This window comes from Budorcas taxicolor, chromosome 1 (genome assembly GCF_023091745.1).
Source record: "Budorcas taxicolor isolate Tak-1 chromosome 1, Takin1.1, whole genome shotgun sequence".
Taxonomy (NCBI): domain Eukaryota; kingdom Metazoa; phylum Chordata; class Mammalia; order Artiodactyla; family Bovidae; genus Budorcas; species Budorcas taxicolor.
This window is the reverse complement of record NC_068910.1, coordinates 9363263-9377183: the sequence shown is the minus strand read 5'-3', so window position 1 is coordinate 9377183 and position 13921 is coordinate 9363263. Positions and strand designations below refer to the sequence as shown.

The 13921-nt window shown below is 58.4% G+C and overlaps 1 protein-coding gene across 1 annotated transcript; it reads left to right on the top strand.

The window, feature by feature from the left end:
- Positions 1 to 473: 473 nt before the first annotated feature.
- NCKIPSD (NCK interacting protein with SH3 domain) lies at positions 474 to 12926 on the top strand. The gene is made up of 13 exons (XM_052640162.1): positions 474 to 644; positions 3173 to 3282; positions 3496 to 3700; positions 3881 to 3971; positions 4159 to 4667; positions 6014 to 6184; positions 6315 to 6401; positions 6500 to 6638; positions 6727 to 6807; positions 6979 to 7107; positions 7214 to 7306; positions 7429 to 7601; positions 12019 to 12926. Exons 1-13 carry the CDS (start codon positions 474 to 476, stop codon positions 12220 to 12222), a joined length of 2163 nt encoding a protein of 720 aa, XP_052496122.1. The 3' UTR covers positions 12223 to 12926.
- The last annotated feature ends 995 nt before the right edge of the window (positions 12927 to 13921 follow it).

Genomic DNA, 13921 nt, shown 5'->3' with positions numbered 1-13921 from the left:
TTGATTCAGTAGGTCAGGATCCACTTCTCTGGGGTGGCATAGATGCAAGAGGCTTATCAGCACAGGACACAGGCTCTGCCTTTGGGCTGCGGGCGGAGCTCTCCTTTGTGAAGTAGGGTGGGCCGCAGTACTAGGGCTTGAGCCGGTAAAAGGAGTGGAGGGCCGGGCAGGAGCAGCTGGGGCTGGGGGCTCTAGGCGGGGTGCCGGGTCAGGGAGTCTGGGGCTTGGAGAAGACCAAGTCCTCGGAAAGGGCGGTGGACTCTCGAGAGCCGCGCCCCTCGGGGCCGCCAGGGGGCGCCGCGCTCCCGCGCAGGAGCCGACACTGCCGGGGCGGGACTGCGGCGGGCGGGCGGGCGCGCGCGCGCACGCGCCGTGTGTCACGGGGCAGGGCGAGCACGGCGAGGAGCTGCCGGCCTGGCGTCCTGCTTCTTCAGCCCCACGCCGTCTCCCCTGCCCCGGCGCGACTCGGCCTCATGTACCGCGCGCTGTACGCGTTCCGCTCGGCGGAGCCCAACGCGCTGGCGTTCGCCGCGGGCGAGACCTTCCTGGTGCTGGAGCGCAGCAGCGCGCACTGGTGGTTGGCGGCGCGGGCGCGCAGCGGTGAGACCGGCTACGTGCCGCCCGCCTACCTGCGCCGCCTGCAGGTGAGTGTGCCCCTCCCCGGCCCGGCCTCCGCCGCCCCTAGATTGAGCTCCATCACCGGCCGGTCGGGACCTCCAGCAGATGAGGACTTTGAGAACCTGACCGAGAGACCCCGCGGGGACTGGGACCCTGAGAGCCCGCTCCCTCCACAGAGGACCAGGCCCTTGACAGCCAACTCTTGAGGACTCCAGACCTACCTAAAGCCTAACTCTGGGACCGAGGCCCCAGACCCCACATCTGAATCCCCAGCCGAATACAGTTCAAGAGTCAGCCCCGAGATTCCAGTACACCAGATACTGAGCAGTTCCCCAGGTCACGGAAACCCCTGACTTAATTGGCCCCTCGCCTGGATCACCAGGATCCCAACACTCTGGCCTCCTCTTCCACAGCTTCCACCCCTGAGACCCCCGGCAACCCTGGGCACTTTCTGTTTCCCCAGCCATCTTCTACGTCTTCACCCTCCCATCCCACCCCCCGCACTTGGACCAGGAAGCCGTGTACAACCCCATCCCCTAAGTGACCCCCCAAGTCCTGAGACTTCAATATCTTTTATTGTCCTGTACTTAGTCAGCCCTTAAGCTCTTCCCAAAACACCTTCGTCAGTCTACTTTGAGGCTGGGTTCCCAGCTCCTGCTGACACTTCCTGGCACTACAAGCCTCAGGCCCTGACTTTTCAGACTTCCTTCCTTGGAAAGTGAGGGAGCCTGAGCCTTCCTTGTCCCCAGCCTAGGGTGGGAGCTGCTCCCTTAGCAAGGAAGTGGGACTTCTCCACGGCTTCCCCTGGTGTGGCCATGGCCCCCCTGTTTCCTTCCACTGGAGGTACAGCCCCAGTTCCTGTTTCCCCCAGAATAGACCTGGTGTGGGGGTTGGGCTGCATTGTCTCCAGCTGGTCTATTCTGATCTCAGGGGGAAGGAGGGCCCAGAGCCTCCAGGCCTGCCCTGTGCCAGACACCCCCGCCCCATCCTAGTCTCTGGCTGAAGGAAGCATCCCAAGCCGCCCCAGTTCAGGACAGAAATAACAGGATAAATTTGGAGATGTCATCTGTGGCTTTTACCCGAGGGGATGGGCCCGGGGCCCTGGACCCTTGGCCTCGTGGCATCCAGGAGTGTCTGGGTGGGAGTGGAAGCCTCGGACACCAGGGCTGCTGGGTCTGGAAGTGAGCACGTCAGAGCCAGTCTCTCTGGGGCTGGGGGCTTGTTGGAGGCCTCCAGGGAAAGCCCCCCACTTTCCCCCAGGGCCTGTGAGGCCCCTCGCCTGCCTTGGCTATTAGGGCTGGGTGTTTGGGGAGGGCAGAGAGGGTACCACCTTCTCTGTCTCTTGGATTCTTGCTGCGTATCTCCCTCCGTCTCGGTCTCCCTGGCTGTCTCTGTGTCATTCTGACTCTCCCCTTGTGTGTGTCCACATCCTCCAACTCTCTCCCCTTCTCTGTCTCCGAATCTCAATTTCTTTCTGCGCTGTCTCCCTCTGCTTCTCTCTTTTCCTCTCTCTCTCTCTCCCTCCCTCTCTCTCAGCATCTTTCTTGCTTTCTGTGCATCGTCTGCCAGTCTTGCTCTGTCCCCTTTTCTGTCTGCTATCTCCTGCACTCTGACACGCCCCCTGTTACCTTTGGGGCTCTGCTGACCTCTGAGTCCATCTGTCTGTCCCTGTCCGAGAAGCCTCTCCAACCCACTCTGGTGTGATCTCATCTTAGTTCTGAGGCCCCTGTGCCTGATGGACCATGGGTGCCAAGGGCAAGGGAGGGGTGGGAGTGACTGGTCCCACAGTTGCCAGCCCCCTACTTCCCCCACCCCATGCCAGCCAGGCTGGGTCAAGGGGACCCCTGAGTTGCGGTGGATGGCGACACAAACTCTGGGGCAGGGGCCAGGTTCCACGCTTATGTCTGTCTTCTGCCACAAACCCAGAACTGCTGTTCCCCAGCACAGCTCTGGAGGATTCCTTTCTCACAGCTAGAGGGGATGAGGGCTGGCAACACGGGTCCAAAGAGGAGGTCCCTTTGGCCTGTCCTCAGCTACCAGGGCCTGCAGAAGGCTCTCTGAGGATGGGGCTGTCCTGGAGTGTGGCCTTGGTTTTGTTACGGGTCAGAAAGATCCAGAGGGATTTGTTCAGAGCTCCAGACCCTAGAGGCTCCCTGCTTGGCATCTCAGCCTGGGATCTGAGCCAAGCCTGGCGATAGAGTAAGTGTGCACTCCTGGCCTCAGACTAGGGGTCCGTGGGCTGTGTGTTTGCTTCAGAGCCCAGACTTTCAGAGATGACTTAGCCGAGAGCCTCACCATAGGTAAAATCGCGAGCGGGGGCCCGATATATAAAGCAGCAGCCTGGGCCCCTCCCTGTGGCCCAGCTTCCCAAGTGACGCAGTTTGAGAGCCCCGATTGATATCTAGTTCATCTTGCTGTGTTGGTCTCTAGTATTCCAGGCTTTGAGAGCAGCTGTGGCCCTCTGCCTGTACCAGGCTCCCTCCAGGGCTGGCTCTGGCCTCCGGGCCCTCACCTGGCCCCCAGGGCTAAGAGCCCACTCCTGCCCCCCTCACAGGGCCTGGAGCAGGATGTCCTCCAAGCCATTGACCGGGCCATTGAGGCCGTGCACAATGCGGCCGTGCGGGACGGTGGCAAATACAGCCTGGAGCAGCGCGGGGTCCTCCAGTGAGTGTGTTGAGGGGCCTCCCAGTGGGCCCCGGGGGATGGGTCCTTCCCAGACTCTAGACAGCAGGATTGGCAGTGCAGAGGTGGGTGGGGCATGAGGGTGGTGGGAGGTGGGGGGCCTGGGCGAGGGTGGGCAGCGTCCCTCAGGGGGCACGGGCAGACTTGGGGAGCTGTAAGGTGACTCCCCCTGTAACCTCCCTGCCCCTGCCTCAGGAAGCTGATCCACCACCGGAAAGAGACCCTGTCCCGCAGAGGCCCCTCCGCCCCCAGCCCTGCAGCTATGACCCCGTCCACCAGTGACCACCATCTGGACGCCGCCGCCACCAGGCAGCCCAATGGCACGTGTCGAGCTGGGTTCGAGCGGCAGCACAGCCTGCCCAGTTCTGAGTATCTTGGGGCGGATGGAGGCCTCTACCAGGTACATGGTGAGAGCTGCCTGGGCAAGGGAGGTGGCGGGGGGCTTAAGGCTTTGTCCGGAGGCTCCCAGTGTCCACCCCAGTCAGTGATGCCACCTGGAGCCTTGGTCCTGCCCCTGCCGAGCTCAGGCCGCACCCCAGATGGCAGTCTGTGCCCTCAGATCCCATTTGTATCCTCCCAGATCCCACCACAGCCTCGCCGAGCAGCGCCCACCACGCCACCCCCACCCGTGAAGCGCCGAGACCGCGACGCCCTGATCATCTCGGGGAGTGGTGAGAAGGCGGGGATGGGGAGCTGAGGGCACCCTTAGAACAGCTGCTGTGCCTGTGTCAGAACACTGGGGGCTGCAGGCTTGGGGGTGAAGACGGGGCACGGGTTGGACGGCTGGGGGCTCTGGGCTTGGGGGGATAGGGGTCCCCAGGGGGCTGCCCCAGCACAGCATCTCCTCTCTGCTCACAGGCGGCCGCAACACCACGCCCTCCGGGGGCAGTTCTGTGTCCAGCGGCGGCTCCATCAGCAGCACCTCCCTTGACACGCTGTACACTGGCTCCAGCTCATCCGAGCCGGGCCCCAGCTGCTCACCCACGCCCCCGCCTGTGCCCCGCCGAGGCATGCTTACCGCTGTGTCCCAAGCTCAGCCCCCTCCCTGCAAGGTGCCAAACCCGGAGCCCCCTACAGAGGAGGAGGCAGTGGCGGCAGTGGTGGAGACAGCCCCAGCCCCGGTCCCTGATGAGCTGGAGGCCCTGAGGGCACTGAACCTGGGGGCCACAGAGGAGAAGGCGGTGGCTGAGCCTGCCGTGCCCAGGACCATCGGGGCAGAGCTGATGGAGCTCGTGCGGAGGAACACTGGCCTGAGCCATGAGCTCTGCCGCGTGGCCATTGGCGTCGTGGTGGGCCACATCCAGGCCTCTGTGCCGGCCAGCTCGCCTGTCATGGAGCAGGTCCTCCTCTCGCTGGTGGAGGGCAAGGTGAGGGTGGGCCAGGGCCGGGGCCAGGGGCTGCCCCGCCACCCCTGCCCCTTCCCCACCCGCACATGTATCCAGCCTTTACCTGACAGGTATTTTGTTGAGCTCGAGCTCTCGGCTTCCTTGTGCTGGGTGTTGGGGACTTTTGGGGACAATCCGTGAAGGATAAAGGGAGGAAGAATACTGCAGGCAGAGGCTCAGCCTGGATGAGGGCCATAAGGCAGCACCTCGTGCTCAGCTCACAGAAGAGATTGGAACGAGGCCAGCATGGCTGGAACGCCGCAAGCGGGAGAGGGAGGGAGCAAGAGGTGTGGTTGGAAGTGAGACTAGGGCAGGGGACAGAGGAGCCGGCTGTGGGTGGCCAGGGGTTCTCTCGGGCTGCAGGAAGGAATGGACGGAGGGTGTGAAAGAGCACAGTGCCACGCTGGCCTTGGCAGTGGAGAGCACTGGGTGTTTCGAGAGCTATGATGGAGGCCTGAGTGCTGACTCAGATGGGGGGGCGGTGGGCATCGTGGGATGGGTGGCATCCTTTGCCAAGGGGGGCCACTGATCAGGGAGCAGGATTGAGGGCCAGATGGGCTAGAAGTGCCTCCTTCCTTGGGAGCTGCAGCTCTGGTTTGGGGTGTAGGGAGCGGTGAGGCCACGGGCTTGCCTGTGCGGGAGCAGTGGCCATCAGGGCCAAGAGGAACGCGAGTGGCGGATTGACAGGCCTGTCCCACTTTGTGTAGAATCAGAGGGTAGAATCTTAAGTCACATACAGGCCGTGAGAAGTCTGTGGCCTTCCTCACAGAGGACGTTTATCCAGGGACAGGAGGCAGGTTGTTGGAAAATTCCCCGCAGACGTGTCTCGTGCAGAATCCTGTCTCAGGAGGTTATTAAGACTTGGGGGCGTGGGAATTCCTTGCAGTCAGTCCAGTGGTTACGACTCCATGCTCTCACTGCCAAGGGTTCAATCCCTGGTCAGGAAAATAAGACCCCATAAGCTGCTGGTTTATTGGGAGAGGTGGGGGGGAGACAGGAGGGAAGACTTGGAGGCAGTGGAATTCCTTGGAGAGGGTGTGCAGAACAGGGCTGGTGCCCCTGGGGGCCTCGATGTTGGATGGGCCGTGGGAAGTTGATGGGGAGCAGCGGGGAGGAGGGAAGGGAACCGGGGGCTGGTCCACTCACTGGTCCTGGGAGAACGCTGGCTCCAGGCAGCCCTTGTAGGTGAGGCCCCAGGCCCCTGGTCTGACACAGGCCAGGAGCGCACACCTGGATCTCAGGGTCTGGGTTGAGCCCCAGGCCTCGCGGGCCTCCTGGAGATGTTGCTGGGCAGGTGTGCTGAGCCCCGCCTCACCCTCTGCCCACAGGACCTGAGCACCGCCCTGCCCTCAGGGCAGGTCTGCCATGACCAGCAGCGGCTGGAGGTGATCTTTGCAGACCTGGCCCGGCGGAAGGACGATGCCCAGCAGCGCAGCTGGGCCCTGTATGAGGACGAGGGCGTCATCCGCTGCTACCTGGAGGAGCTGCTGCACATTCTGGTGTGGGCTGTGGGCCCCCAGGTGTCCCCACCCCTCCGCCGTGCTCGGGAGTCTCCCCTACTGGTCCTCAGCATGCTCATGGGTGGCCACGCACACTGAGCGACTCCCTCACATCTCCTCCCCGCTGCAGACGGACGCAGACCCTGAAGTTTGCAAGAAAATGTGCAAGCGGAACGAGTTCGAGTCTGTCTTGGCCTTGGTGGCCTACTACCAAATGGTGTGTGTGTGGGAGTGAGGGGAGGAGGGGGGGACACGGAGGGACCCGGGCAGAAGTGGGGCGTCTGGCCACTGAGCGCGCACGGGGTCCCCTGCCAGGAGCACCGGGTGTCGCTGCGGCTGCTGCTCCTCAAGTGCTTCGGCGCCATGTGCAGCCTGGATGCGGCCATCATCTCCACGCTTGTGTCGTCCGTGCTGCCCGTGGAGCTGGCACGGGACATGCAGACAGACACGCAGGGTAAGCGAGCGAGGACCAGCTCCCTGCCCCCTGGGGGGGGTTCCCGCCACCTTCAGGGGCTCTGACCACCTGCTCTGCGCCCCTCCAGACCACCAGAAGCTCTGTTACTCTGCCCTCATCCTGGCCATGGTCTTCTCCATGGGCGAGGCAGTGCCCTACGCACACTATGGTAAGAAGGCAGGTCGTGGCCCAGCTGACTGCAGGGAGCCCACAGCCTGAGGGCTGAGGACCCACTGACCAGGGTCTCATAGAGCGTCCCCAGGGCTCACAGGAACCCAGGGAGGCTGGGCGGGGTGGGTGGTGGGTCTAGGCTGCAGACCTCGGTGTGCCCCTCTCCTAGAGCACCTGGGCACACCCTTTGCCCAGTTTCTGCTGAGCATCGTTGAGGATGGGCTGCCCTTGGACACCACGGAGCAGCTGCCGGATCTCTGCGTGAATTTACTTCTGGCTCTCAACCTGCACCTGCCAGGTGAGGGCGGGGCCTGCCTGGGGTGGCTGCCTCGCGCTGTGAAGGTGAAGGAGGACCCTCCAGGCTCAGCGCCAGTGCCCTCGTGCACACCCGTGTCCTTCCTCAGCCCCGGACCAGAACGTCATCATGGCCGCCCTGAGCAAACATGCCAACGTCAAGATCTTCTCTGAGAAGCTGCTGTTGCTCCTGAACAGAGGGGGTGAGCGCCCAGGAATCTGCACAGGGCCACTTGGATGTCCTGTGACTCCCCCCACCCCGCCCCCGTGACGCCTGTTGGCCCTCCCCAGAGGACTGCCCTGAGCCGTCTTCCCCACCTTCTAGATGACCCCGTGCGCATCTTCAAGCACGAGCCGCAGCCGCCACACTCCATCCTCAAGTTCCTGCAGGACGTGTTCGCCAGCCCCGCCACAGCTGGCATCTTCTACCACACGGACATGATGGCGCTCATCGACATCACCGTGCGACACATCGCGGACTTGTCGCCCGGAGACAAGGTGCCTGGACGTGGCTGCAGCAGGGTGGAAGCTGCCACACCCCGGGGGCGGGGGCACCTGAGACTAGGGTGAGGGGCACTGCTGGAGCCGGTAAGTAGGGGAGGCCGCTCAGCCAAGACAGGTGTGCCAAGACCCAAGGGATCCCGCCGTGTGGTGGTCAGGGGATGCGCTGTCCGGAGACAGGAGGAGTGGCGGGAAGTGAGAAGAGCAAGTGGAGTTTACACGAAGCCTTGGGGGCTGCAGCAGGAGGTGGTCATCTTGTAGGGGAAGTGATCTGATTACCATCCTGAATGAAACGGAGGCTGTGGGATCACAGCGGAAGCGGGAGGCCAGTGCGGAAGCGGCCACCGCCCTCCAGGTGGCACACGTGGAGTGGGAGAGGAGGTCAGGCCTGGGTGTGTTGGAGGTGGGTTGGCAGGACTCGCTGCTCAGTTGGTCTGGATCAGCCCGGTGGAGGAAGTGCTGATCCCTCTTGGTGGGAAAGACCTTTTGAATAGAGTTGTTGTGATGCGTTGAGATTGAGAAGGTATCTGCTGGACATCCAGTACAGAGGACGTCAGCGAGGCACTGGGGTGTGAGTGGGACGGGAGAGAGACACTTGGGACTGTGCTGTGCATACGTGTGCTGGGAAGCCTGTGACAGTGTGGTCACCTTGGGTGTGGGATGCATGGGTCAGAGGGAAGCTTAGGCTTCAGTTGGGGCACACAGGAGGTACTCAGGAGGAAAAACCAGGAGAGCAGGAGCCCAAAGACTTGTGTGTGAAAGAGGAGGGGATGAGCCGTTGCCACAGGTAGGAGCCTGAGTGAGACGAGGCCTGAGAAGGAGACATAGAATTTGCCACACGCAGGTCAGGTGTGACTGGCCAGCAGTGTCAGTGGAGTGGAGGGGAGAGAGTCCAAGTGGGAAGTTGAAGGGAAGATTTGACGTTGGAGGGGAGTGGAAAGAGAGGGAAGGTGGGAGCACTGAATGGCAACAACCCTCGTGTGTTTTTATGTGAACTTGAACTTGTGACTCAGTCCTGTCCAACTTTTTGCGACCCCATGGACTGTAGCACATCAGGCATCCCTGTCCTTCACTATCTCTCAGAGCTTGCTCAGACTCATGTCCATTGAGTCGGTGATGCCATCCAGCCATCTCATCCTGTCACACGCTTCTCCTCCTGCCTTCAATCTTTTCCAGTATCAAGGTCTTTTCCAGTGAGTCAGCTCTTTGCATCAGGTGGCCAAAGTATTGGAGCTTCTGCTTCATCATTAGTCCTTCCAATGAATATTCAGGGTTGATTTCCTTTAGGATTGACTGGTTTGATCTCGTTGCTGTCCAAGGGACTCTAAAGAGTCTTCTCCAGCACCACAGTTCAAAAGCATCAATGCTTCAGCACTCAGCCTCCTTTATGGTTTTTCTTTATGGAAAAACCAGAGCTTTGACTCTTTGGACCTTTGTTGGCAAAGTGATTTCTCTGCTTTTTAACACACCGTCTAGGTTTGTCACAGCTTTGCTTCCAAAAAGCAAGAGTCTTTTAGTTTCATGACTTCCTCAGTGATTTTGGAGCTCAAGAAAATAAAACTATCACTATTTCCACTTTTTCCCCTTGTATTTGCCATGAAGTGATGAGACCAGAGGCCATGATCCTAGTTTTTTTAATGTTGAGTTTTAACTCAGGTTTTTGACTCTCCTCTTTCACCCTCATCAAGAGTCTCTTTAGTTCCTCTTCACTTTCTGCCATTAGAGTGATATCACCTGCGTATCTGAGGTTGTGGATATTTCTCCTGGCAGTCTTGATTCCAGCTTGTGATTCATCCAGCCTGGCATTTTGTATGATGTACCCTGCATAGAAGTTAAATAAACAGGGTGACAATATACAGCCTTGTTGTATTCCTTTCCCAATTTGAAATTAGTCTGTTGTTCCATGTCTGGTTCTAGCTATTGCTTCTTGACTCACTCATAGGTTTCTCAAGAGACAGGTCAGGTGGTCTGGTATTCCCGTCTCTTTAAGAATTTTCCACAGTTTGTGTGATCCACACAGTCTAAGACCTTAACATAGTCAGTGAAGCAGAAGTAGTTGTTTTTCTGGAATTCCCTTGCTTTTCTATGATCCCTCGGATGTTGGCAATTTGATCTCTCATTCCTCCCTTTTCTAAACCCAGTTTGTACATCTGGAAGATCTCAGTTCATGTACTGCTGAAGCCTAGCTTGAAGGATTTTGAGCATTACCTTGCTGGCATGTGAAATGAGTGCAGTTGTGTGGTAGTTTGAACATTCTTTGGGATTGGAATGAAAACTGACCTTTTCCAGTCCTGTAGCCATTGCTTAGTTTTCCAAATTTGCTGACACATTGAGTGTAGCACCTTGCATCACCTTTTAGGATTTTATTTTATTTTTACCTTTTAGGATTTTAAATAGCTCAGTTGGAATTCCATCACCTCCACCAGTTTTGTTCATAGTAATGCTTCCTAAGTCTCTCTTGACTTCACACTCTAGGATGTCTGGCTCTAGGTGAGTGACCACACCATCATGGCTATCCAGGTCATTAAGTTCTTTTTTTGTATAGTTCTGTGTATTCTTGCCACCTCTTCTTAATCTCTTTTGCTTCTGTTCTGTTTATGTAAAGGGGAGCAGAAAAGTTGGGGGATCACTGGAGGGAGACATGGGATCAAGGGATAGTCTTTTTTTTGTAAGTTTATTTATATATTTTATTTGGGCTATGCTAGGTTTTGGTTGCTGCACAGGCATTCTCTAGCTGCGGTGTGCAGGCTTCTCATTGCAGTGGCTTCTCTCGTTGCAGAGCATGGACTCTGGGCATGGGGGCTCAGTAGTTGCAGTTCGCGGGCTCTAGAGCACAGGCTCCGTGGTTGTGGTGCACGGGCTTAGTTGCTCTGAGGAATGTGGGATCTTCCTGGACCAAGGATCAAACCCGTGTCTTCAGCATTGGCAGGCAGATTCCCAACCACTAGATCACCAACTCCAAGAGAAAGTCTTTTCAAGGTGGGAGATGCTGGTGGATGTCTAAGCCAGAGGGACTCATCCAGCAGGCCGACTATGGAGAATAGGCTGAGGTGTTGGGAGGGTCAGCCACTGTGGGAGTCAAAAGTAGGTCAGGCGGCCGGTGAGAGTTCAGGCCCCCATAGAGGGATGGCGCCTGGCAGGAGCCGGGCAGTCCATTCAGTAGTGGGACAGTCGTTGAGGAGAGGGTGCCAAGGGAAGACCAGGAGTTTCTGAAATTGTGCTTGTTTTCTCCATGAAGCACAAGGCCAGCTGGTCAGGGACTTTAGATTTGGCAAACGCGGAGAAGGTGGGCAGTGGCCCTTTAAGGAGCAGTGGGCCTGGTGGAGAAAAGTGGCAGTGGCCGTGGCCCTGGGCAGTATGGTTTGTTGGGGGGGAATGGTGTTCAGGCTTGTGCATCGCTCCATAATGGTCTGCTGCTTAGCTGTTCATACTAAAATTTGATGGGCAGGTGCTTTTCGGCCTGACCAAGTTTGGGAGTTAGCAGGGTGATACTGGCTAAGAAAGGTTTGGGTATTGACTCCTCTAAGCAGAGGCGGAGACGTGAGAAATGATGGTAGGGGGCAGATGGAGAAGAAGTACTGGGGCCAGGTCAGCAGATCAGGGTCTAGTGAGGATAAGGAGCAGCTGGGGTGTCACACTGGAGGGGCTGTTAGAGCCATTAAAGCCAGAGGTGCTGGGAAGGTGGGTTGGGAGGGAGGTTGGAGATGGATTCAGGGCAGGTAGAAGGTAAGACACCAGGTCTCAGGGATGGGTTGGGTTCAGGATGTGGGGAGAAAGGACTCAGAGAGGACTCCTGTAGTTTTGACTCGAGCATTTGAACAGACAGCAGTGCTCTTTATTAAGATAACAGAGGAAAAGCCTTCAGCTTTGGGCAGATGGGGACGATTCTGAGTTTGATGGTAGACATAGGAGTTTGAGTTCTCTCTGAGATAAGTAGGGCATGACCAGTGGGCAGCTGAAAATTCTCATCTGCAGCTCCCTGGAGAGTCTAGGAAAGAAGTCTAAGTGTGGGTCACTGTTTGAAGCTGTGGGTGTGAATGAGATCTCCCAGGGTGAGAGGAAAGAAGCAGAAGGGCCTCCAACAGACAGATAGCGGCCCCAGCATTAGACACAGGTAGGGGCTCACTGCTTCCTCCTGCCACCTCTCTGAGCCAGGACTTCCTGGGCCAGCCACATTCTGGGACTGTGTGTGGACTGCGAGGACTCACTTATTTACTCACACAATGACTGTCAAAGGCCAGCTCGGTGCCAGGTTACATGCTAGGTGCTGGGGTGCAACCCTGATCTTCAATGGTGTCAGGCGGTCATATCCTTGTGGCCGCCAGAAGGCGGTAGTGGCCTGTCTGTCTCTGTCTGGTGGCAGTGGCACACAGTACCTCCCTGGGACCCCTGAGCTTGCCTGCTCTCCCCACAGCTGCGCATGGAGTACCTCTCCCTGATGCATGCCGTGGTCCGCTCCACGCCCTACCTGCAGCACCGCCACCGGCTCCCCGACCTGCAGGCCACACTGCGACGCATCCTGACGGAGGAGGAAGCCTCGCCCCAGTGCCAGATGGACCGCATGATCGTCCAGGAGATGTGCAAGGAGTTCCCAGTGCTGGGCGAGGCCCCCAGCTAGCACCTTCCTCTCCTCCCTTCCCTGCAGCCCTGGGCAGGGTGCAGGGGACTCAGAGGCTTGGCCCTAAGAATGTTTTGCACAGATAGTATGAGGGGAGGTGATGGTAGAAGGGACCTGAGCGGGGACCCCCACCTGACATAGAGCTAACGCCAGGGGCCAAGCATAGAATTGGGGACCACAGGCCAGGAGCTGTGCTGGGGCACGGGGAGTGTGTGAACTGAAGCCCCTCCATCTCCTGGTAGGCTGCCTCTTCAGCATGCCCCCACCCCCGCCCTTACACACACACAGTCCTGCTGCTGCTCCAGGCTGGGCCCAAGCCCTCAGCCCCCACGCCCGCCTGGTCTGTGTCCCGGGCTTCGGCACACCATGTCCCTGGGGTGAGAGGGGGCATCCTCCGCCAGCTCTGTTCTTTGCCTTAGCTTCACAGTGAGTGCCGCTCGTGTGCTCTGCCCACCCCCAACCCCTGCCCCATGGGGGCGGTCGCTGCCCCTCACTTTGACCCCCAGAGGTCTTGGCCAAGCTGCTGCTTTGAGAGCAGAATCTTAGAGACAGGCCATCCCTCCTGGAGCCTCACAGAACGGGTAGGGTGGGGGTGATGGCACTAAAGCCAATGACAGAACCTATTTTCTCTGGAAAAATGTAGACTGAGAAGCCATGTGTATTTTCCTATGTGCTGCAGCTCACCTTTGGAAATAAATCACAAGGCATCTGGAAACAGGCCTCTCTGTATGATCCTGAGGGGTGGTGGGAGAGGTGGGCAGGGGTGGGGGAACCTCAGGACCTCGTCAGTAGCTTGCCCTGCCCTCTGCAGCCCCCAGGTGGTCTGTCAGGACCTGAGGACCATCTGTCAGGTGGTCCCTGACAGGCCCCTCCATCGAGGTCCCTTGAGTCCCACGTCTTCCCTGGGTTCCCACTTCTGGGCCACAGCCACAGCCACCGGGAGCCCAGTGGACCATCTGCAGGTGGCTGCCCCTGCAGACTTCACTTACATCTCTCTCTGCCTTGAATGCCGTGTCTCTCTCCCCCATTAAAACCCCTATAATCCTTTACAGCTATTCTCAAATGAAGCCTCTCCCTTCGCCCCCCAGCCCCAGCCTCCCTGAACTCCTCGCCCTGCCCAGCTGTTTCCATTCCTCATTTGTCTTCCACTGGATCCAGCAAGATCCCCTCACCTTGCAGCCTTAGCAGGGATTTGGTAATTACAGTAGGACCAAAAGAGTATCTCAACGAATATGGGGTTAGATGCACACTGCTGTCTGAGGGGAATCAGAGGCCAGTGTTGGGCAAAATCTTTCCTTGTGGGCTGCTGAGTTAACAAGGGCTTGTCGCTCTAAGTCGGGGAGGAGAGTCAGAACCCATAGGCAGACACCAGACAGCAGTGGTTTTCAACAGTCCCTTTCATTTTGTTACTCAAGATGATTCTCATAGGATTCCACACTTCGAAAATCAGACACCGTGACTTCTGGCCATGACTTTTCCTTTCTTAATGGGATGCTGACGGCAGGGAGCTGTTCCTCTCCCAGCAGAGCGAAATGCAGCAAAGAAGACCCCTTGGGGTGGGGTCCCAGGAAAACAGGTCTGTGGGTGCAAAGCACGGGAAGATAATGAGACGTCCTTCCTGAACTGTTGATTCTTCTAGAAGGTTAAGTGCACAGGCTCACCTGGACCCGAGGAGGAGCTGACACAGTGGCCGGCAGGA

Bases quoted from the DNA above. Each gene is read 5' to 3' on its own strand.
- NCKIPSD (XM_052640162.1), top strand. From the start codon at position 474: ATGTACCGCGCGCTGTACGCGTTCCGCTCGGCGGAGCCCAACGCGCTG. The intron at 6,185-6,314 runs GTGTGGGCTGTG...TCCCCGCTGCAG, and splicing joins AGGAGCTGCTGCACATTCTG to ACGGACGCAGACCCTGAAGT. The intron at 7,602-12,018 runs GTGCCTGGACGT...CTCTCCCCACAG, and splicing joins ACTTGTCGCCCGGAGACAAG to CTGCGCATGGAGTACCTCTC.